Source organism: Mytilus edulis, chromosome 1 (assembly GCF_963676685.1).
Source record: "Mytilus edulis chromosome 1, xbMytEdul2.2, whole genome shotgun sequence".
Classification (NCBI taxonomy): Eukaryota; Metazoa; Mollusca; class Bivalvia; order Mytilida; family Mytilidae; genus Mytilus; species Mytilus edulis.
In genome coordinates this window covers 41,030,098-41,055,233 of record NC_092344.1, presented here as the reverse complement: position 1 = coordinate 41,055,233, position 25,136 = coordinate 41,030,098, and the positions used below count along the sequence as shown (strand labels likewise).

At 31.2% G+C, this 25,136-nt stretch overlaps 1 protein-coding gene across 2 annotated transcripts in view; it reads left to right on the top strand.

Moving 5' to 3' along the window:
• Window positions 1-25,136, top strand: part of LOC139482679 (cytosolic 10-formyltetrahydrofolate dehydrogenase-like) — a 53,332-nt gene that overhangs the window by 16,605 nt on the left and 11,591 nt on the right. For both annotated transcript variants that reach the window (XM_071266729.1, XM_071266718.1), the window contains exons 12-22: window positions 473-535; window positions 873-937; window positions 1,253-1,403; window positions 1,973-2,043; window positions 3,945-4,050; window positions 5,016-5,197; window positions 5,460-5,559; window positions 6,398-6,496; window positions 7,134-7,299; window positions 7,862-7,967; window positions 8,653-8,852. In XM_071266729.1, coding sequence (XP_071122830.1) covers window positions 473-535; window positions 873-937; window positions 1,253-1,403; window positions 1,973-2,043; window positions 3,945-4,050; window positions 5,016-5,197; window positions 5,460-5,559; window positions 6,398-6,496; window positions 7,134-7,299; window positions 7,862-7,967; window positions 8,653-8,852 — 1,309 coding nt within the window. The remainder of the gene's footprint in view (window positions 1-472; window positions 536-872; window positions 938-1,252; window positions 1,404-1,972; window positions 2,044-3,944; window positions 4,051-5,015; window positions 5,198-5,459; window positions 5,560-6,397; window positions 6,497-7,133; window positions 7,300-7,861; window positions 7,968-8,652; window positions 8,853-25,136) is intronic.

Below are 25,136 nucleotides of genomic sequence, written 5' to 3'. Positions count from 1 at the left end.
TGATTTAATAGTCAATATTTTATTAATACACTACAGCTCAGGTGGATTTTGCTTTGTCCACCGGCCCACCATGGGAGTGGGCACCTGGTGGACGAAATTTCTACCTTGTCCATTCTGCCCACCCATAGGGATGGGCATGCAATTTCTTATGTTTTATTTAAAGACTTGCAAGTACAATCACTTAAAAAAAGAGATAATCATTTGTAATCCATATTTTTACAAAAAAAGAGATTATAGCTAGAGTGGGCACAGGTGGGCAGGTTGAAAAAGCAAAATCCACATTGGCTGTTGTGTAGTTTGGTTGCAAATATTTTTCAACAGCTGGGTGTGGTATTGTTCATTAAATTTTTGTTATCAATAATTAAAAGAGTTCATTATATAAGCTGTTTACATCAATAATTTATGGGAAAACGGGTGTACCGGTATTAAGATTATGTTATTTACTCATATAATCTATCCTTTATTCAAACAGGTGATATGTAGTATAGCTAAAGGAACCCCTGATGATGTAAACAGGGCTGTTGAGGCAGCAAAGGTAAATAGTGTTATCTTCCATCCTAAAAATATGTTTTAAGATTCAACATTATTGTAAGCCTACTTATGTTTTTTCTTAATTGTTGTATGACATTTATTTATAAAAACAATCTGTTAAAATTGCAATAGAATGCTTAATTTTGATCAAACAATTAGAATTATCATTGTTTTTAGTTTGTAACGATATTTTGCTTCAATAAACGTCAGCTTTTCGGATGCTTATATTTTGCTATACTTTATTGTAATAGTAAACAATGATGTCGTCTTGGAAACATTCAATGAATTGTGACTGTCCTTGTAAGTTATGAGTTATGAAATTAATGTTTGACTAATTGTAGGTTGCATTTGAGGAAGGAGAATGGGGAAAGATGAATGCAAGAGATCGTGGAACACTCATGTTCAAGTAGGTAGATTGGGGTTATGAGGATGATATAAGGTGACCGGAGGAAAGAGGGGAAATGCTTCCATATATTTCTGTTTTTGTAAATTTAGGTTAAAATAAAAAAGATACCAAGGGAACAATCAAAAACTTTCACTTTAAAAGAAAAATAGACAAACTCTTAGCCAAATAAACAAACAACATTCCAGAAATCGCTACGCATAATTTGGCTACACAAACCCCTCTAAAAATGTTGGTTTAACTCTGGGGAAATATGCTGATTTATGATACTAATTCTATGCTTCAACATGTGCATATACTGGCATTTTCTTTTTTAAGATTAGCTGATTTGATGGAGCAACATCAAGAAGAACTGGCTACCATTGAAAGTATAGATTCTGGTGCTGTATATACTCTGGCTTTGAAGACACATGTTGGCATGTCTATTACTACATTCCGATACTTTGCTGGATGGTGTGATAAAATCCAGGTCAGTTGCTTGATTATACTCCAAAACTACAGAGTTATGTAGAATAGGATGTTTGCTACCTGTCTGTCTGTCTGTCTGTTATTCTTCGTAGAGCCTTGATTGTTAGAAGTATATATTTTGTATTTGAATAATGAATAGGTTCAATTTGAATGACAATACTAGTATACAAAAATAAGTAGATATGATATGATAGCCATACAGGACACTTCCACCAAAAAAAGGCCATGAAACAATGGAAACAAGAAAACCAAAGGTCTGATGTATTCCAAAGCAATAAATGAAAAAACAAATATGACAAACATAATCCAACAATTAGTACCTTTGAATTTTAGGCTTTTGATGATGAATGAGTATATTTATTGGAATCTGTACTGTTGTTTACAAAAAAATCTGACTTTGTTGCTTTTGAAAAAAAGTTTATGAATTGTAAAATTAGTAATTGATCGTGTAACCTTTCTTTAACACATCGGTATGTCAGCAAGAAAACACCATATCCATTTTAAGAACTTTTTATTTGTTACAACGATGACAATAATGCAAATAATTAAATGTAAGCTATTTTGTTACAGGGAAGTACCATTCCAATTAATCATGCTAGACCAAGTAAAAATCTGACATATACCAAAAAAGAACCTCTTGGGTAAGTATCAGAATCTAATGCATCCTGGGTAATATTTTCAAAAATGTACACCAAAACGTCCTGATTAATGAAAAATGTCATAAACAATGGAAATTTAACCAATGACGTTATTTTCATTTTGGGGTACGAACTATGAAATTACCCATGATGCTGAAGATTCTGAAATGGCCAATTGTTCATGGTTACAACTATTGTGGGTCATTTTTCTTGCTGGGCAAAATGAAACACTTGAGAACAGGGGTCCTCAATTTTTATACGCCCCTCAAAATTTTGACGGGACGTATTATGGTATACAAATGTCTGGTGTCCGTCCGTCCGTCTGTCCGTCTGTCCGGCGTAAACATGTCGCACCGTAACTTGAGAACGACTTATCCAAATTTCAAGAAACTTAATATAGTTGTTTCTTATGATGGTCAAATGATCTGTATACTTTTTGGTGAAAATAAGATTTAAACTTTTTGAGTTACGGCACTTTGTAACTAAAACAGGGGTGTATTTTTTTTCACATGTCGCACCGTATCTCAAAAACGTTTCTTGATTATTGCTTAAAACTTTACACACTTCTTAGTTATATTAATCTTAATATCTGTATACCTTCGGTGATGATTCAAAATTTCATTTCTGAGTTTTTGAGTATTTTGTTAAAAAGGGGGAGTGTTTTTTTTACATTTCGCGCCATATCTCAAAAAAAAAAAACAGGGTGGGAGGGGGTGGAGGTTTCACATGTCCCGCAGTGTCTCAAAAACAATAAATGGTTATTGCTTAAAACTTCCTCAGAAACTATTTATGATTATTGCATAAAACTTCCACACAAGACGTCGGGCGTATCATGCGCTCATGGCGCAGCTGTTTATTGTGTTATTGAGTTTTTTTTTACATGTCACGCTGTATCTCAAAAATCGATTTATGATTATTGCTTAAAACTTTACAAACTTCTTTGTTATATTAATCTAAAGATCTGTATACTATTTGGTGATGATTCAAAATTTCATTTTTGAGTTATTGAGTATTTTGTAAAAAAGGGGGAGGGTTTTTTACATGTTGTGCCGTATCTCAAAAACAATTTATGATTATTGCTTAAATCTTTACACAAGTCTTTGTTATATTAATCTTAAGATCTGTATACTTTTTGGCGATGATTCAAAAAAATTTTTTGAGTTATTGAGTATTTTGTAAAACAGGGGAGGGTTTTTTACATGTCGCGCCGTATCTCAAAAATAATTTATGATTATTGCTTAAAACTTTGGACACTTCTTTGTTATATTAATCTAAAGATCTGTATACTTTTTGATGATGATTCAAAATTTTATTTTTGAGTTCTTGAGTATTTTGTATAACAGGGGAGGGTTTTTTACATGTCACGCCGTATCTCAAAAAAAATTTATGAATATTGCTTAAAACTTTACACACTTCTTTGTTATATTAATCTAAAGATCTGTATACTTTTTGGTTTTGATTCAAAATTTTATTTTAATGATATTAAGTTTAAAAAAAACAAAAACAGGATGGGAGGTTTCACATGTCCCGCCTTGTCTCAAAAACAATTTATGGTTATTGCTTTAAACTTTCTCAGAAACTATATATGATTATAGCATAAAACTTCCACACAAGACGTCGGGCGTATCATGCGCTCATGGTGCAGCTGTTTATTAATTTCATGGAATTTTAACAACTACCTTTTTTATGATCTAACAAATAGCCTTTTTCCAGTTATTTTTTTTATGTAAAGTTTTGAGCCACGAAAACTCTGGAACAAAATTGTTTTACAAAAATTGTGAAGATTGGACACGACTAATAAAAGCTTTGTAAGAGTAAGTGTAAATGGATTATAAATACATAATTTGTTTGTTGCTATGAGTATTTAATTAAGAATAGAGTTGAAACAATTTGGTTTATTGTAGAGTATGTGCTATTATTACACCCTGGAATTACCCATTGATGATGTTGGCATGGAAAATGGCAGCATGTTTGGCAGCTGGAAATACTGTTGTCCTCAAACCAGCTCAGGTATGCTTTCTTTGCTTTATTTCAAGGTCACTTAGAGCATACATCTTTGCTTTATTTTATTTAAGGTCACTTAGAGCATACATCTTTGCTTTATTTTATTTAAGGTCACTTAGAGCATACATCTATGCTTTATTTTAAGGTCACTTAGAGCATACATCTTTGCTTTTCATATATATACAGGATATATTTTTATAAATTTATTTTTGTAGTGAGTCTTGGATTTTGCACAATAACTTAAGTATAAGTTAATAGAAATCTATGAAATTTTAACACAAGGTTTATGACCACAAAAGGAAGGTTTGAATTGATTTTGGGAGTTTTGGTCCCAATGAATTAGGTGCCAAAAGGGTCCAAAATTAAACTTTTGTTTGATTTCATCAAAAAATGAATTATTGGGGTTCTTTGATATGCCAAATCTAACCGTGTATTCTGATTCTTAATTTTCATGCCCCACCTACGATAGTAGAGGGGCATTATGTTTTCTGGTCTGTGCCTCCGTTCGTCCATCTGTGCATCCGTCCTTTCGCTTCAGGTTAAAGTTTTTGGTCAAGGTAGTTTTTGAAGAAGTTGAAGTCTAATCAACTTGAAACTTAGTACACATGTTCCCTATGACAATGTATGATATGATCTTTCTAATTTTAATTCCAAATTAAAGTTTTGACCCCAATTTCACGGTCCACTGAACATAGAAAATGATAGTGCGAGTGGGGCATCCGTGTACTTGGTACAAATTCTTGTTTTTATCTAAAAAGTCATTATTATTCTGACATCATAATTTGTACAAAAAGCAAAAAAAGATAGAAAAAGGAATACAAATTTACAGATCAGAAAAAGTCCTCTTTCTTTTATGGGAAATTGATTTACCTTTTATGATAAATGTTGATGAATAATTTAACTTGTTTGATTTATGTAGTTGATTTGATATAAACTTTTTAGTCTATAATATCTACATGATTTGTTTACAGGTTACTCCATTGACAGCATTGAAGTTTGCAGAACTTGTTGTCAAGGCTGGTTTCCCACCAGGTGTCATAAATATCCTTCCTGGTCCAGGGTCATCTATAGGTCAGGCATTGTCAGAACATCCACATGTTAGAAAATTAGGATTCACTGGATCTACACCTATTGGTAAAACAATCATGGAAAGGTAGGTCAGAGGTTATATATAATATAGTCAAGCTCTGACAGAAAACAAGGATTCACTGGATCTGCGCCTATTGTTTAGTTGATAAAACTATTGCTATCATGAAATAAGTGAAATGTTAACGTTGGATAAAAACTTTTTAGGATCTATTCAATAGTGAAAGAATGGTTACAATTTGTGTGCATTTTATCATGCATATTCAGTATTATAACATTTATAGTTAGGAAAACTTATACTTGAATAAATATTTGAAATCTGTTTACAGTTGTTCGAAGGTGAATTTAAAGAAAGTATCTTTAGAACTGGGAGGTAAATCTCCTCTGATTATCTTTGGTGACTGTGATATGGACAAGGCTGTCAGAATGGTAAGTACTTATTATCAACATCAACCATAGCACAAGTAATCTTGATTGTAGTTAATTATTTTCATATCTGATAAACTTGGATAATCAACTTCAAACCAAATAAATGACCAAGTTTTAGCTTTCTAAAAAGCTGTGGACTGCTTCGCTCTATCCTAATTTAATGTATTATGTGTGCATGTGGTATTTTTAGATAGTTGATTGATATAAAATGGACTTACTTTAAGAGTGTGCATTATGAGTGTGCCTCTCTGGAGGTGTGCCTAGATTAGGAGAAGTTATAAAGTACAGATAATGCTTTTTTGAAAACGTTGTATAGGAACATTGTTTAGGAAAGCAAATAGTGCATATTGCAGATTGACAAAGCAAAAAATTGTGTATTGATAATTGATATTTCAATATTGAATTTCAGTGTGCAATACCTGCATAAAAAAACGAACATGAATTAGTGACAGTTGATAGGAACTGATATACACATACGTTAATTTTTGGGCTTTTAATGACTTATCCTGAATGAGAAAAAGCTGTAATTCTTTATCTCATTTGAACCAATGGCTGTTGCTGATTCTTAGCCGCATCATGAAGTAACCAATCAGTGATCAGTAATTATTTCAAGATGGCGTATATGTCTACTGAAACTAATAGCTCCGCAATGTGATGAGAAGCAAATATGCTTTTATCTACTTCATATGCAGAAATGCTGAAGCTTTGGATTTTATAATTTGTGAGCTGCAAGTAGATCCTATATAATTTGTCTAACTATTTAGTTAGATATAGTTCATTGAAAAAATGAACAAAGAAACATAATTTTTTCAAAGAATAGTTATAATTTGTTTTACAGGGACTGAGTTCAGTCTTCTTCAACAAGGGAGAAAACTGCATAGCTGCTGGCAGGCTTTTTGTAGAGGAATCTATACATGATGAATATGTAGAAAGATGTGTAAGTTTCTTTTATTATAAAAAATCATTAACTGTTTATTGAAATATTTGGTTAACAAATACTTTTCCGTATCACAGTTTGTTGGGAAGTTTTAACATAACAAGAATCTAAAATTGTTGTTATATATTGAAAGGCCTACTCTTAAGAAGTAATCTTTAGCCAGAAATTATAAAATTTGTTGAGAAAAAGTCGCTCTTATTTTTTTTATATCTTTGGTGTTAAAGATATGTTTCCATTGTTTAAATCTTTTATCAACAAAAAATCATCAGGGTTTAATTAGATTTTGCAAAAATGTAGTTTAAGATATTGATGTACTTTATCAAGTTATTGCCAGCTAAGGAAAATGACTATAGGGAGATAACTCTGTAAAATCAGCTAAATGCTTTAGTTATGTTTATTGTTAAGGAAATATTAAGCTTCTCAATAATCAAAATGAGTGTTTGCCAAACTGCTATGTAGCCAATAATTTTTTTTACAAGAAAGTGATTCAGATTGGTTCAAGTTTTTTTTAAATTTTGAAAAAAAAAATAAAGGGTCAAGGTAAATATTTTGTCAAAATTGTATGAAAATTAAACAAGCCAAATTAATATTAGTCAAGGTGTTGGGTACCACTGTTACTATTTATTATTTACTGTAGGTTGCAGAAATAAAGAAAATGAAGATTGGTAATCCATTGGACCGATCAGTAGACCATGGACCACAGAATCATAGAGCCCATTTAGAGAAACTATTAGAATATTGTGATGCTGGTGTAAAGGAAGGTGCTACTCTGGTGTATGGAGGAAAACAATGTGATATGAAAGGTAGGAACACTTACTGATTCCATAGAGTAATTTATTTTTAGACATTACATGTATTTTTAGGTGATATTCTTATTCTAGTATTGTAAGAAATTTTAGCCAAAAAAAAGCCTTAAGTTCCAACTTCTTTAGATAATTTTATCTAATCTCTATGATCTTTTTGAAGACATTGATTACCATTCAAAGTGACATTTGCTAGGAAGGTTTATATGAAAAGCACCTCAAAACTTAGCAGATTGGTATGTTTGATTTTGACATCATTAAAAAACTCTTGAACTATCACACTATTCTCGAGATCAAATTTAAATGGCTCTTAACAGTACAATATTGTCTTAAAAAAAAATATGTAAGATGAGTGAAACTTATGTGGATAGACAAAAAGAGACATTAGACAACTGTGATCACATACATTTTACCTTGTTTTTTGTTAAAATATTACAGGAATCTATAAAAGGACAGCACTGTTTGTTCAGCTGCAGTGTTTTCATGATTCATCCTTTCCTTGGATTATATTCAATAACCTTATTGCTTTCATCCTTTGATTGCTTTATTTTATGATTTGTAGGACTGTTTATGGAACCAACAGTATTTACAGATGTAGAGGACCACATGTATATTGCTGATGAAGAATCATTTGGACCAGTCATGATTATCTCTAAATTCCAAGATGGGTGAGTACTTATTAGACGATTTGATATACAAGGGATTTATAAAGAATGACGGCTCTCAACCATTAAGGTCTGTGCACAGAGAACTTTTGTATGCAGATAACATTGTATATACACATGGTTCAACCATTTTAGCCAGTTATATTATTGAACAGGTTAACAACAGAATGACATTTTTGACAAGTTTTTTTCTATGCACAAGTTTTGATTAAATAAAATCATGGTTTAACTTAAAAGCATGAAAAGTTCAAATTCATGTAAAAAGTACACACTGGAAACAAATTTGTTGTAGCAACAAAAATATATTGGTGTACTATGAAGTTTCGACTTTTCACACTTAATGATTACTTGCTTCAAAGATTGCTATGGTTGATAGCACAATTTCTTTTACATTATTTAAAGAGTAATGACAGTAAGCAATCATTTAATTTTGAGGATTTTCATTTTTGTTTTTTTAAGAGTTACAGAACTTTGTTCATACAAACTTGGTTTTTTCCAAATGTCCTAGTGTAGCTTAGGTTTGATGGGATAATTTCTTTTAAATTTATTTTTAAAATACTTCACACTATTGAATAGCAAATATATATATTTTAAAATAAATGCAGCAGTTTCTTAAAAAAAATAATTGTGAAGCAAAGTATAATAAATTACTATTATTCAGATTATTAAATTAAACTTTATTTTACAGAGATGTAGATGGTGTCATTAAACGTGCCAACAACACTGAGTATGGACTAGCATCTGGTGTATTTACAAAGGACATAAACAAAGCTATGTATGTAGCAGACCAAATAGATGCTGGAACAGTATTTGTTAACACTTACAATAAGACAGATGTAGCAGCACCGTTCGGGGGATTTAAACAGTCAGGATTTGGCAAAGATCTCGGTAAGTTTCATGTTGTAAATGGTCAGGAAGCCTTTCATTTAAAGGCAGTATCTGTTGTTTTAAACCTTTTACAGGAATGATATGTACCGCCTGAACTGAGGAATATTCGTATAAGGTATTCCTGGTTTACTGAGAAATTTATCTGTCCACTTCAAGTAAATGGAAGTCCATTGACTTTACTTAGACCCTTTCATGATTATATAGATGATAAACTTAATAAATCATCATAGATACCAGGACTGAAATTTAACACTTGTGCCAGACGTGCATTTTGTCTACAAAAGACTAATCAGTAACCTTTATTAAATATTAAACAATGCTCTTCTTACCATGCAGACATATACTTTGCTGTTTAATTTTACAAGGAAGGATCAGGGAAACAATTATACTCCCATAAAAGGGATGTAAAGTGTACTAAAATATATTTTTTTTAAGTATAAACAAATTTTATGAAATCTAACTTTTCAGAAATGAAGAATTTTGTTATGAACATGTCAATTTGGGGCATGTTTATGTTTTCATTGAAATCAGGATTGTTTTAGGTAAAGATTGCCTAAAGTGCAATCAAAATCTTATTGGACTGACTTGATATCTAACTATTCCAAGGCTGATCACTACCTATTTTGATACACAAAATATAGTGCATAGATCATAACATTCTATACATACTATCCATGAACATTTTCAGAAATGTTTTGATGTAATGATGTTTCACTTGTCAAAAAAATTAACATAACTTTTGCAAGATGCAGGAATCTAATACCTGTTCTAAAAATATAAATTATGCCATTGTTAACCTAAATAAATTGGAATTATCTTCCTTTGTTTAGAATAGCTGTTAAATCAATAACAACCAATGCAATATTTATTTTTACTTCCACTAATAAATTGAAGCAACCTTTACCGTTTATTGCTTTCAAGCACTTTGGTTTGGATTGATATAAGAGTCTGAGTGACATTTCAGAATATTTGCACTAAAGTTATATTTTTTATATATTTTTTTATCTGTTGGTTGATATAGTTTTTAGAATTCTGCTGTAAATAAATTGACCTCTTAGAATTCTGCTGAAATAAATTGACCTCAGTGTTCTCCCCAGGCCGTTTTAGCGTCCCGGTACCGCGATGCTATATTTTTTCACCGTGATGCTATAATAATTCCCGCGACGCTATAATTATTCCTGTGACGCTATAATTATTTTGAAGATGCTATTTTACTTGTCCTCAATTTTGAACTTTCATCTATTATCGATTATGATCATAAAAATTATATCACCTTTAATTGTAATCCCTTTAAGTCGGACACTAAAGGCAATTAAGAGATTAAATAGCCAGGTGTTAATTGCTCTCAGGGTGATAACTGTTTGGATGCGAATATCCCAAGCTGACACTCGTGACATGACTAATACCACGTGTCTGCAATCACCAATTTCGACATGGAAAAATGCAATCACAAAAACAATTCGAAATCTATGTTTAACTTTTGTATTACGAAATTTCAAAGATTAAAACAATTTTTTTTTAAAAGGTCGTTTATTTGTGCAACTCTCCAAAAAATACTTTCTTTCTCTTCCGGTAATACGAGAGCGAGAATTATGGTTTTGAGCTAAAATAAGTTTTATACTTCTTTAAAAAGTGATCATAATTGGCTTAAGTTTATGTTTAATGCATTAAAAGCGTCTTAGTCATTCACAATCTCTTGTCAAACAATGTTTATTCTCGGACTCATTTTCGTAAATTTTTCTACGGCCGCCATTGCACATTTTTGTGTAAACTACGGATTGGAACCGGACTAGATATGACAAAAATCCGCATTTTCACGATAATGACAACAGACGGACAGTAGACAGAAAAAATATACCAATAGAGAAAACTACGCATTAATAGACTATTTGTTAGATAAATTTGTTAAACATACATATCATTTTGATGTAAAGATAAGAAACAACAGGGACTAATTCATTGAGTGCCATGAAACAATGAATTTCATAAACATGATAAAAAAAAGTTTTAAAATTGATATTTTTTTTGCTACTTTTGCTACTTTATCTTTACTTAATATAATATAAAAAAATAGTTAATTTTGTGTAATAGATATTTAGTTTTGTAGATATACAGGTTGCACTATAATGAATCATTCATTCATTTGACTTATTGTTAACTGAAAGCACATATCTATTTTTATTTGGCACAAGAGGAAAAAAATAATTCTGTAACTAAAAATGAATCAAGAAAACATAAACTTAAACAACTGTTTTTGTTGTTATAGTTTAATTGTATTCTCAGTTATGAATTGAACAATATAAACTAAAACATATAAACTTTTAAGGAAATAGAGCATCAACGCGACACGACAAATGACATTAAAAAAAAATACAGTTATTTTTTTTCCGCAAAATGTGATGCTATCCAAAATTTCTGGGGAGAACACTGGACCTCTTAGGGGTCATCCATAATTGTCAACCATTTTCTAAAGTGTACAAAACGTACACTTGGGGGGAGGGGGTTAAAAAATCAACATTTTTACCGTACGCTTTTTTAATTTCCGGAATTTATATCGTTTCCGTAGAAATCAAGAATTGGCTTGGGTGTGGTTCTTTTCTTATTTCTTCTTTATTATTTTCACTTGATGATATTGATTTCTATATCAATAGCTACTCAATCGGGATTGAACGATTAAAAGATCAAATCATATGAAAACTGAATCTTTCAAAAATGTGAACTAGTAAAATTATTTAAACAAAAAGTTTGCAAGCATTTCTCAGTACCCCTGATTGTCAATTTCACCTGCTTTATTATTGATCGATATCGATTTACTCTGTTTAATAGACAAAATTGATGGAAACACTAAATTCTTTGAATGTTTTGATTTTGACAAGACGCCATTTTATGAAAAGATTTTAAACTGGTCCTTCGATTCATTTCCTTGTAATGAGCGCATTCCAAAATTATAGTAAACCAGTAAACCGGAAGTAAACTTATTTTTCTTAGTATAAGCCTCCTTTAATTAGGAGCACCTCCATATGAAGTTTAACCTTAACTTAAAAAATATCCAATATATGTACACGTTACAGTATATATACATAAACGATAATAGTGCTATGAATGGCATATTTACAGGGACCTTTTAAATAGAAATACAGGCGGGAAATTTAAAAACTCAAAATGTTTTAAAACATTACACTTTTATTGATAGCTGTCTTGAGCTCTGATTCCATCAACAACTGTCAGTCCATACTTAACCAATGCAATATAACCATGCATTTCCCTTTCTTTGATTCTTAGGATAATTTTTGTGCCCTTTTGTTAATCTTTTGCATGATCTAGGTGCCCTTTTTATTGGAGTTACCATTCCCACTGTGTGATAGGAAAAACACTAATCATTGTACTCTTTATTCTGACAAAACACAAGCATCATAGATAGATGTCATCAAATAAAACAGTCAGATATGTTTTAGTTTTTTTTTCAATGCAAATTTCTATATTAAACTAAAATATAATAGACAGGATCTTCTTTTTTTTTATTAAGAATGACGGATTCTTCTCTTGAAATCGGAAAATGGTTGATGTACACTTTTTGAGGGAGGGTGGGGGGTCTGAAAAAGTGTACGTTTTGTACACTTTGGAAAATGGTTGACAATTATGGATGACCCCTTAGAATTCTGCTGTAAATAAATTGACCTCTTAGAATTCTGCTGTAAATTAGTTGACCTCTTAGAATTCTGCTGTAAATTAGTTGACCTCTTAGAATTCTGCTGAAATCAATTTACCTAATTCAATCAAGTAAAAATAAAATGAGTAATATCGAAAGATGACAGTATTTAGTCCCCTACTGGCAGAACTGAAGGGGACTTTAGGTTTGTTCTCATTCTGTCAGTTCTGCAAATAAGTTTTCCACCGGGTTTTTTTTTCCGCTTGATGATATTGATTTGTAATGTAGATTACTAGCAGATTAATGTTGGGTCATGGGCTTTGTTAGGAATAGTTAAAAAAAATGCTTATCAATGATTGAAACGGTGCATCTACAATTATTAAAGAAATATATTATCATCTTTAATTCCTGTGCATTTTAATAAGATTGTTGGGTATTACATGAATTATAATGCATCTTTATTGATTTACTTTCTGTTTGTATGTTTTTGTTTTTTCATAAAAAATTAAGATGACCTATTAAAGTATTTTTAAAATTGCAAGCAAATGAAACCACATGCAAATGTTTGATATTTTATTGGTCATGATGTTAGACCTTTGTTTAGATATGTTACTTGTAGAAACAAATGGTACTTTTTTGTCATTTATATTCAGGTGAAAAATAATTCATATATTCTTGGCTTCTAAATAACACAAATTATACCCCCAGCCAACACACATTTTTAAAAGTGTATACAGGTAGGAATAAACGTATTTACACTTTTGGTATTTAGCTGTATTTTGACTTTGAATGACCTTAGATCTACTCGAATCAACTTTTGACTTCAAGCAACAATTACTTTTTAATTGTGACGTCTAATGTTTTGATTTATGATGTCAAAGTTTACGGGAACCTGTGTGATTTTATGTCATGGTGGACATATTTGCATACAACACTAGTAACCCGAATTTAGCTTGAACGGACAAAAACGTGTTAACGCTATTTAAATGAGATTAATTGTTATTTGATAAAGATTGACAAAAATTAAAAAATATTTTTACTTCATTTCAATTCATTTCAATTCATTTTAACGCCAGTCAAATAGATTTCTTTGCGGTGAATCAATTGAAATCAAGTTGCTGGTAATGTACGTCCAACTATTAGGCCACGCCCCCGTTAAACTATTTCAAACAGGCATCAATTAGTTTTAAACATCGTTGAGACCCGAGCTTTGTACAGGTAAATCACTCAAGCAAGACAAACTTTATTTATTTATCGGGTTTTTTTTCATCCAATTTTATCAAATTCAGTTAAATGTGTGTATTCTTAGTAAAGTCGCATGCTTCACAATTGTTAACAAATGAATGAACAATAGATGTGACATTTTTAAAAGAAATTTAAATAAAAACATTAAAATATTGATGCATGGTTTAAAAAATGTGATTCTGTTGAAAATAAAATAGTAAACTTGCAAACTTTCAATCCATTTGTTCTCATCGAGGTCCGCGTTCATGTTTCAATGCGATACGTAACATGAAAGTCCAATATGTTACAAATGTATAGACTCTACGATGTCCGAGTTCTGTCCGAAATAAATAATTGATAGCACTTATAAGACATAATGTTGGAATATTTGTCTTTTGTTGAAGTCGACACGTCTCCCTTTAGATGGCTTTCGGTTATTTCCGTAGTTTGGTTGCTGTCTCATTGGCGTATATCTTACATCTCCTTTTTTTTCGTGCATCACTTATTTATCATGTGCACTGATGGCTGAAAAAAATCTGATCATATACCTCGATAGCACTGCCTGTCACGTTTCTTTTACATCAAATAGAGCGGTTTGATTTGGATTTGAATGGGTTTTACTAAACGTCTAGTGGCAAATATTTCACCCATAATACAGCCATTATGTCAGTGGCACATCTGACAAAAATTCAAACCACAGATTACAAATTGCGTTTTTTTTTCTGAAGTTTATTAACGAATGATATGCTGCCTTATACTCTAATATCAGTTACCCATTCGTGAACGTAATGGACGTATGATGAATGAAGTTCCATGTTTTATCTTTTATATAAAATTTAAAAGGTTCAACCGGGTTGAATTATTACATTTACAAAAAAACATCATTTTATTTTTAAAATAAATTCAACAACAATATTAGTATATTTTAAAAATTTAATTGACAGTTTATATTGACCATTATATACATATAAAGACCGATGTCGATAACTCCATTGATCTTTTTTATCGTTATATTTTTAGCACGAAATAAATACAGGAGTTAATCATATCATAGAAAAAATATCAAACAACGTTAGTTAAGACACGATGGATAAAATCTAATGGTTTATATTTCAGTTTCGAATCAATTTTTTTAGGCACAAGTGTTACTACTCATTTTGATAAACAGTGAGACGCTTACTTGTAATTCGGAATTGACGAATAAACGTAGCGAAATTACCGTACTTATAGATTATACTTTTGTTTTCCATCTTAATTGTATTGTCATTTTAAGGACCGTTATAGCTTGCTGTTCAATGAGGACCAAAGCTCCGTGTTGAGGCCGTACTTTTGACCTCTAATTAAATTATACCATGTGACTTGACGGAGAGTTGTTTCATTGGCACACATACCACATCTTCTTATTTATATTAAACGGGAGCAGTTTATTACATTTTCATTTAGATAAAAAAAAAAATATAAAAATTCAGTGAATCAAATGAATTTGTAGCATATTGTTACATTCAAAAGTATTTAATTTTAATTGATAGTATACATTTTTTTTATTGCATTGGTCCACAAATAATGCCCAGTGTCAAATATTACACATCGATGACCACTTAGATTAGTTACTTTAATTAAACTCATTTCCTTGGCTGGTAGTACACGCTTGTATTTTGACCTTTAAAGTTAGTCTGTCGGTTTAATCATGGAAGTAATATTAAATATAAATGAATCACAGTTTAAGGAGAATTCTTCGTCATTTGCAAATAGATAAAAAAAAAAAAGTATGAAAATTTGCTTACGACTGAATTCAGGCCGAGAGAAATATGTTTTGTTTTATTTCAGATTACGATTGAATTCAGGCCGAGAGAAATATGTTTTGTTTTATTTCAGATTATTTAGTACATATACAAAAATATTCTTAATCTTTTACAATTTACAAATAAAATTTGATAGTGCTTTTTATGCACATGGTAGATGAAACCTGTATGATCTAATTTTTTCAGAGGTTTGTGAAATATTGAAAATAGTACGTTCCGGCAGTGTCTCTGGTTCCGGAAAACACAATTCGCTATATAAAATGCTTGTAAAATTCCGTTACATGTGGTACGCTCATATTTGAATACCTTCCTATAAGAAAGTGAAAAAAACAGTTTTTGAAATTCACCTAAAAAAGATTAAACGAATAGTTTAACTTACTTTTCAAATATCGAATACACAAATAAATCTCTAATTTATCCACGCTTGAAATTTGTTTTTACTGACAGGTGTCTGCTGGTATTCGATTGGACATCAGTATCAATGTAGGCGTAACAGCCTATCATATTTATCCAATCAGCTGTCTTGTGTGCGATGACATACGGTCCACTTTTTCCTTGTAATGAATTATAAATTGATTGCAATAAAAATTATTCAATACACTATAAAGCAAACAATGTCTAGCCCAAAAATGACTTACACGACGCTATACTATACATATTATACTTAATAATTATTTACAAATTAAGACAGCGTAAAAATAAAATAATAACATTAATAATAATTACTATTTAACGGTAGAGCTCTGAAATTAACGGGGACTACTATGTTATTAGTATGATAGTCCCAGCAATTTAACAAATTGATCATTCAAAGGACGGTTGTGCAATTGTGGTCCAGGGACTTGCCGGTACGTCTAAAACCCACCCAGGCCGCTTTGGTGCACTAAGCCCTAAGACATTTATGGAACACTACAGCGAACTTTCTAGACAAATTTGATATTGTCAGATAAAAATAGCCAACGCTTATATTGAAGAATAAACAAGTCATGAAAAGAAATATTACTATACATTGTACGGACATTTTGACTAATTCACTAGCTTTGATACAGCGGAAGCAAAAACATCGAGCGTAGCAAAGATAAAAAAAATAATAATGCTAAAATTATGTATTTTTAAATCAAAGGACAAAGCGTACGCAATGTCACCCGGAATCCGAATCTGACTGACTAGCAAATTACTACAAAATTAAAAAAAAAAAAAAAAGGAACAACGTATGTTAGAATCAGGAAAAAAATGGATTTAGATTAGATTTGTGATCATTGGAATTTATTAAGACTTTTTAAAATATCTATTTCTAGGAACTTTTTTTAGATCGAAATTAATAAAGTTCATATATAAGTCATGATGTGGTACAGCTCACACCGATAAATATATTACGGCATATTCATATAAAATTACAAATAAACCTTTCAATAATGAATTTTTATAAGCTGATGTTAAAGCTCATAATATAAGAGATATGGGATATAATTCAATTTGACGGCAACCAAACGACAAAAACACTATAGATAAATCAAGACCGCATGTTTAGTCTTCAACAAGAAACATGTGTCTACACGAAATGCCAAGCTCTAAATCGTCATGAACTTGTAGATACAATATTCAAAAAACAACAATATTAAAGTCTAAATAATATAAATATTCATTATTCACACATATTCTAGATTTTCTAAATCGTTTGAGACACGTATGCAACGCCCATGTATTTTCCGTTCACATAATGTTTTGACGGTTTTCCTTTTTTTTATTTATAACGTCCTACAAACATTGCTCAGACTAGACAGCATGAAAGACTAATTTTAAAACACTTTTATAAGTCAGCGTATAGGTTTATTCCTTGAATGCCAACATCCTTTGATCTACCGACAATTTACCTATAAATAATGTTGGCTTTCGAGGAATAGGTGCAAAAAGTTATCACAACACGAGAGCATGCTTATCAAAAATGGACATTTAGAGGTATAGGGGGAGGGTTGAGATCTCACAAACATGTTTAACCCCGCCGCATGTTTGTGCCTGTCCCAAGTCAGGAGCCTCTGGCCTTTCTTAGTCTTGTATTATTTTATTTTAGTTTCTTGTGTACAATTTGGAAATTAGTATGGCGTTCATTATCACTGAACTAGTATATATTTGTTTAGGAGCCAGCTGAAGGACGCCCCGGTGCGGGAATTTCTCGCTACATTGAAGACCTGTTGGTGACCTTTTGCTGTTTTTTTATTTGGTCGGGTTGTTGTCTCTTTGACACATTCCCCATTTCCATTCTCAATTTTATTTAATTCGAATTGAATTCGAATCGAATGCGAATCGAATTCTCTAATCGCGTACATACACGCTTCTTTTTTATTTGAATTAAATGTCCGTGTGAACGAGGCATAATTAAACAGATAGTTAAAATCTAATTCGTTTGTTACGTTGTTGATTTTTTTTTCTGATGATACTACTTGAACGAATATGGATTCTCTTAAAATGAAACTTTGAAAAGTGTTGCATCACATGTGCATATTGTGAGAAATTCCAGTTTACACAAATGTGAAGCCTCTTTGGACTTTGAAGGTTTTTTTCAATATTTCTATAGTTGTGTGTGCTGTAACATCCTACCATATATTATTACTTGATTAAATTTCTTGAAACTTTGTATCACGTGTTAGAATACTATTGATGCATTATGTTCAGTTTGTTCAGGATATTTTTCTTGGTAATAATACTACACACTTTTTTGCAAGTGATTCATAAAATGATACTGGTAAGGGGTTTATCGTGTTCGCAAATCATCGGTGTTCTTATAAAACAAAGTAATGTAGTTTGATTGGAATTGAGACAAATTTCCACAAGAGACCAAATGACACAGAAATTCACAAGTATAGGCCACCGTACAGTCTTCAACTATGAGCAAAGCCCATACCACATAGTGGAACTAACTATACACATCAGATGAAACCGGTTTAACTTATCAGATGTAAATAAATAGAAATACTACACAGAATAGACGTGGTCAGGTTCTTGTATATCCAAACAAACAAAAAACACTTGTAAAGTACATCCTCTGAGAAAACTTGCAGTTACTGGCAGCTAGTTCAAAGCCACAAACAACTAAAAAAACCAATCCGCTATAGACTAAATTCTTGTTACCCTATTTTATGGTTAATTGTTTAATTAAAATATTCATATAATTCATGTATATATACGTAACAAATAAATATTTATAATAATATGGAACAAAATGAATCTCTAATATCCTCTTTTAGTTTGAAATAATTATATTTAACTAAATATAAATGTTATATTTATATATATGTCTTATGTTAATAAAACTTGTTCATTCCCAAATTTATTTATTTTTTAATAAATAGTAACAAAAATCATTTTCTTTCTATCTTTATATTCATAATTATTTAACCCTTAAATTTTGCTACTTTTCTTATCAAAATGGGATAAAATGTTACAATTTCATCAAGTTCACTAATTATTTTTTAAAGTTAAATACTTATAAAAACAGAAATATTTTTGTTGGCATTCAAGGAAGGGTGCGTCTAAACACTGCTAAGGACTCCTTAGTGCACTAAGGACTGATAACATGCCACTAAGGACTAGATGGGGTGCTGTTACATGTAATTTCTTTTCATATTATGGTAGAGATTGATATTTAATGCATAAATTTCAAATTTCATTGAAAAATAATCATAGATAAATAAGATATTCAACATTATTTAGGCACGTGCCTATTTTTCTTTGATATGCCGAAAATCAATGAACCGTTTGACACGTGTCAAATTACATATCTGATTACACGGGAATCTTGCTGTCTGTTGTGTTGAATCGACAAGATTGGTAAAGTTGGATACAAATAAATGAATTGTTTCTGAAATTTTATTAATGTTTAATTTTGTTGACGGCAAGTATTTTCTCAAGTGTATGTTGTGTTTCTTGAAAATAATAAATTGTTCCACCAGAGCAATATATCTAATGTCGGGGTTTTTATTTGATGTTTGACTGAAATATATATATTTTTTAAATATTCTAATTCATATATATATTATACAGTTATTTAAATTACATTTCATAGATCAGACATACATATGTTAAAAATCGCGTCTGTGTTCGAGCAACCATTGGTCTTTTTGTTTGACATGGTTTCTTGGCAAGTCTCTGAGGTAATGGCATGGTAAAGTCAAACAAAGTACTTGTCACTGTTTTTGCTTTTATTGAAGTCAAACTAGACTTGTCACAGTCTTTCATTAGCTTTTTGAAAAAGGCGATCCTTTTTAATCAGATGTTTGTGTAAGCCAGCATTGATACAACAATTGGTAGCGCTTAAAGTATCCAAACAACAGGTAATTTCCTTGGCTGTACAGTGCTTGTCTTAAGTCAGCAAACTCCAGCTTGACTAGTTCGTGGAGCGTTTTCACAAGTTCTGGTATACTTTGCGGTTTCCAGTTAATCGCTTGTTTGGACAGAGATGATCTTATGCGGTTGCTATGGTTCATTTTCAAAAATTATATCATATGAAGAAAAAGTTTTGCCAATATAGTTCAGGACAAAAACGAATTCCATATGATAAAAATATTTACTACGTGTTACCAAACTTATTTACTGCAGCATGTAAACAGACGTATTTGGACAGAGTTTATATCTTTTGTGTTTGCTATGGTTCATTTTCTAAATTTATTATCACATGAAGAACACGTTTGAGCAATATATCTATTGACAAAAACGAGTTCAATATAATAAATTTTTACTACATGCAACCAATATAAATAAGAAGATGTGGTATGATTGGCGATATGAGACAACTCTTCACAAGAGACAAAATGACACAGAAATAGATAACCATAAGTCACCATACGGCCTTCAACAGTGAGTATAGCACATACCACATAGTTATTATTTAATAAATTATTTCATGCAATAAACAAAAATATGTTAAACAGACAATTCGGTAAAAAAAAAATTGACTCTTTTATTTTTTGGAAAATGAAACTTAATCTGACTTAAGTTCGTTAAATAATTTTAAACCTTCTTTTTCTTTTAGAAAAAAACAATGTCGAACAATTACAAACAAATAAGTACCATATGAGGCCGTTGTAAACAGATATCAAACTGGTTGAAAACTAGTCGTTTTGATAAATCCCAAGGACGCCACATGATTTTTTTTTCTCAATTCAATCGTAATTCGTACTATGTATAATTAAATTAAATATTTATTTTATTTATTTATAATATAAAGCATTAATTAAATAGTGAAAAAGCAATCATCATGATTTATAGGTTTTTTACTCATATTTTTAGTGCAACCATTGTATAAAATAATAAAAAAAAAAAATATTATTGTGTCACATACTCGCATCTTTGTCTGAATTAACATAAAAACAAAACACTCATAAATATATTTATTCCTTTTTTGTCCTCGTGTCTCTTACATAAACATTTTAACAAACTGACCACACTCTAACGTATTAGTCATTTAGTTGCCGCACATCAAAGTCGTGCACCTATGGAAAATGGCTTTGTCGGGAAATAAATAAAGCAAACTTATTTGGCCTTTAAATCATTTTAAATAAGAACAAGACGTTTAATTATAAATATTTAGCATAAATCTTTTCGATACAATTGTTATTTACTTTTAAAAACAAAAAGATCATGATTGTTTAATCAGTAACTGTTGTTATGTTATTTGGCACGTGTCAATCGGTTCATTGATTTTCGGTATATCAAAGAAAATAAGGCACGTGTCTAAATAATGTTGAATAACTTATTTATTTATTATTATTTTTCTATAAAATTTGAAATTTATGCATTAAATATCTATCTCTACCATAATATGTAAAAATAATACATATAACAGCTCCCCTTATAGTCCTTAGTGGCACTGTATAGTCCTTAGTGCACTAAGGATTCCTTAGCAGTGTTTAGACGTACCGTTCAAGGAATAGGTAACATATAAAATGTTGGCATTCGAGGAAGACACCAGCGTAAACACTGTGTTTTTTTTTTAACAAATCGATAATTTCGTTGCCCAGGGATATGAATTTGACATTAAAAGTCCCTCAAACCTTTACAATACCCGGCCGTGTCATTTCCGTTTTAGTAGATCGAGAACACGACCTTTTAGGATATGCATGAATTACCATACGTATGTCCGAGCATTTGTTATAATGTATTAACGTGTGACGTAATTTATTTTGAACTCTTTTTTTTGGGCGCTTTTTTTTACCAATCCACTAAACAAGAAACAATGCATGATGGGCTACAACATGTTTACAATCAAACGAAAACAAGTGTTATTTACTGAAATACAACACATTTATTCATGCTTTGCGGTATTATCAATTTCGCTTAGATTTTTTTTTGTATCCATATTTATATCTTGTGATATGAAGTATTCTTTCAATGCTTAGATTAACGAAGAATTATTTCTATGCAAAGAACAGAGTATTAAATAACCAAATAACCCGATATAAAGTCATTTCTGTATGATTGCTGATGACACAGAGATTTCGGGTATTCGTCCGCAAGACAGCAACGTAACGACAGTTTTAACACAAAGCCAATTATCTTTAAGACAAACTTACTAGTGTAAAGCTAACAGTCAGTGCTAACTTTCATAAAGACAGTTAAAAAAATTAGGGATCCTTGAATTTTGTGCTCGTAAACACAGGAAAGATTAAGAGGGGTTCAAATTTATATTGGGGTCACTAAATTTTCATTGCTTTTCACAAAATTGATTTTATGATATTGTACCCTTTTTTATGATGTAAAAAATAATTTAAATCGATAATTTATTTCTCTATAGGAAACAACAACGTATAATGATCAAGCGGGACAATTTAAAGCCGATTATACGTTATGTTTTCTTCTCATTATTGAAGGCATTGCGGTTGCCTATCATTACTTACATCCATGCACTTCATTTGAAACTTTAAAAAAATTTATTCACACAGAAATCACAGCTTATATTAGTGTGGGTGTAAGGGCAGGAAAGTTATATAAAATACAAAACTATTAAACCGTTGTTTTCCCCGTTTGAATGGTTTTACACTAGTAATCATGGGGCCCTTTATAGCTTGTTGTTCGTTGCTAGCCAAGGCTCCGTGTTGAAGGCTGTACATAAGCCTACCATGGTTTACTTTCATTAATTGTAATTTGGATGGAGAATTGTCTCATTGGCACTCACACCACATCTTCCTATATCTATTTTCTATACACCTTAAGGGCGTTAGCCTGAATGTGTGCGTCTTTCTTACGCCAAAATAATGCAGAACGACAAATTGAATTATTAAGGACAGGGATTGATTGAATGATTGATTGATTGTTTGTTGCTTAACGTCCAGTGGCAAATATTTCATGCATATTCAGGACGAGAACAAGTTCACAATATATACACTAGGTATGTTGATACGATAGAGGCCATCTGGGATGATGGTCAGGGAAATTTGGACTGCCACTGGAAAATGAGGATACCTTGTATAGGGACAGAAATTTTGTCTTGCAACAGGCCACCTACGGACCCCTCAAAAGAGTTGTTGCAAGGATTCTTAACGTGCAAAGAGCAAAGAGCGTTGCAGTCTCTTTACACGAGGCATCAGATTTCACGTCCCCCTTCTGACCGGACGTGACTGCGAACTTGATACATCCCGCACAGCCAAATGGACGCCCCATTTCGGCAAGCGTTTTACTGCCGGTCGGGAGAAGACTGGCCAAGTGACCATATTTCTATACCCCATTCACCCTAAAGGACAGGGGGTTTCAATACTAACGGATTCCCTGTTAAGAAAATGTAGGTGATCTTTCAGCAATTTGATAATATGCTATTGAAATGCATATCCAATTTATTTATCGACAACTTTATGTCAAAAAAGGTAAATCATTTTGACAGAAAACAAAGACACTTTTCCTTGCATAATTTAATCTTAAATATTTAAAAATTGTTATAATAAATGGGTATTTTTTTTTAACATTTTGATCACAGCCAAATTTTGTACGGTGTGTAGAAATACCGCAAAGGACTTCTTAGTGCACTGAAGGACTATACAAATCATTGGTGCATTAAGTGCCAGTCTGCCTAAGAATCAGGCAGTGGTGAAAACATGACAAAAAAAACCCACCCAATTTGACATTGATTTCAGTTCATAAAATGTAGTTATGCACAAAAATAACATTCATTTCTGTTTTCCGTTCTGGTAATAGAAGATACAATTTGGTTGAAATGCACTAGAAATTAACGAATAAGGGGAGATAACTCTGTAATTTGCTATCATTCTAACCAATTTTCTAACCAAGTTATTTGATATTACCAGACACACACAAACGTAAGACCAATTGTTTTTAACTCAGGATGATGATTAGTATTAGATAGCATGATTAGCTCAGTGGGTTTTTTCTGATCATGTTTTGATTTTTACCTAAATTGCCTGATTCTTACAAAGACTGGCACTTAAGAACAAAGTTTTTGCACTAAGGACATTAAAACGATGTTATTAGACCACAAACATGGATATGAGAAGATATAAGTATATAACTCATAAATATAAATTTGGGTATCAATATATATCATAATTTTGAAATTGACTTTCTTTTTTATCAGCGCATGCCATGTGACCGAAGGCTTATTGCAAATTCCCAAACATCAATGTTCAGTCAACCTTATCCAATAAACAATTGTCATTTGATCGTTACTAATTGATAAGTTTATGATAGTTGTAGAATAAACTTAATGATTTAGCGTAGTTTATTTTCAACTTGATGAAAGAATAATTTTATTTTATGTCCATCTTAACAACACAGGAGTTTACATTTGTACATACTTTCATAAGAGATTGATAGACATTAAGATGGGAAAATGTGGCATTCGTGGGGATCTTAAAAACCCGATTACATCATTATTATATTGTGTGGGAACGGAACTGTAAGGTTTCTACATTTTCGAAATTCGAAAATATAACAAGTTGCAACATGGAAAGTTTTCCAATAGTGAATCAAATGATACAATATAACGTTTCTTCTAGACATTCAAAACATTCTATATGTATATATGAACCAATCAAATAATAAACGACGTATGCAAACAAACGTTTTTCGTCGAATGGAGGAGCTTTTAATATATCGATCAGAACTGTCACACAACAGCGATAAAAATGTCAATAATCATTGAAATACACATCGTTGAGTCCAGAAATTTTAAAAGTACTATTTCTGATGTATGGTCTTACCTGTCTGAAAGTTTGAAAGCCACTGCACCAGTAGAGATTCACAAATTATATTTTTTTCAATATCGGATAAATTAATTGACTGTACAATCGCTTACGAGTTTACTGTACTATCACTTGTGCCTTTCCTGTACAATCGCTTGTCCAACTTATCAAAGCTTATATTCAATAATGATGTGATATAATTTGCAATTATACAACTATCCATCAAATTAATTGGATGTACACATGTAAGCTATATTAGGCGACCATACCTTATAATCGGCTATATATATATATAAAAGGTCCCAACATAAACAAGTTTTGAACAATTAAATTCGAAAACTAACGGCATTATCTAGAAAAAACAACAATTTACAAAAACCAAAAATAAAATAATATGCCAGACATGAACCAACGGCAACCA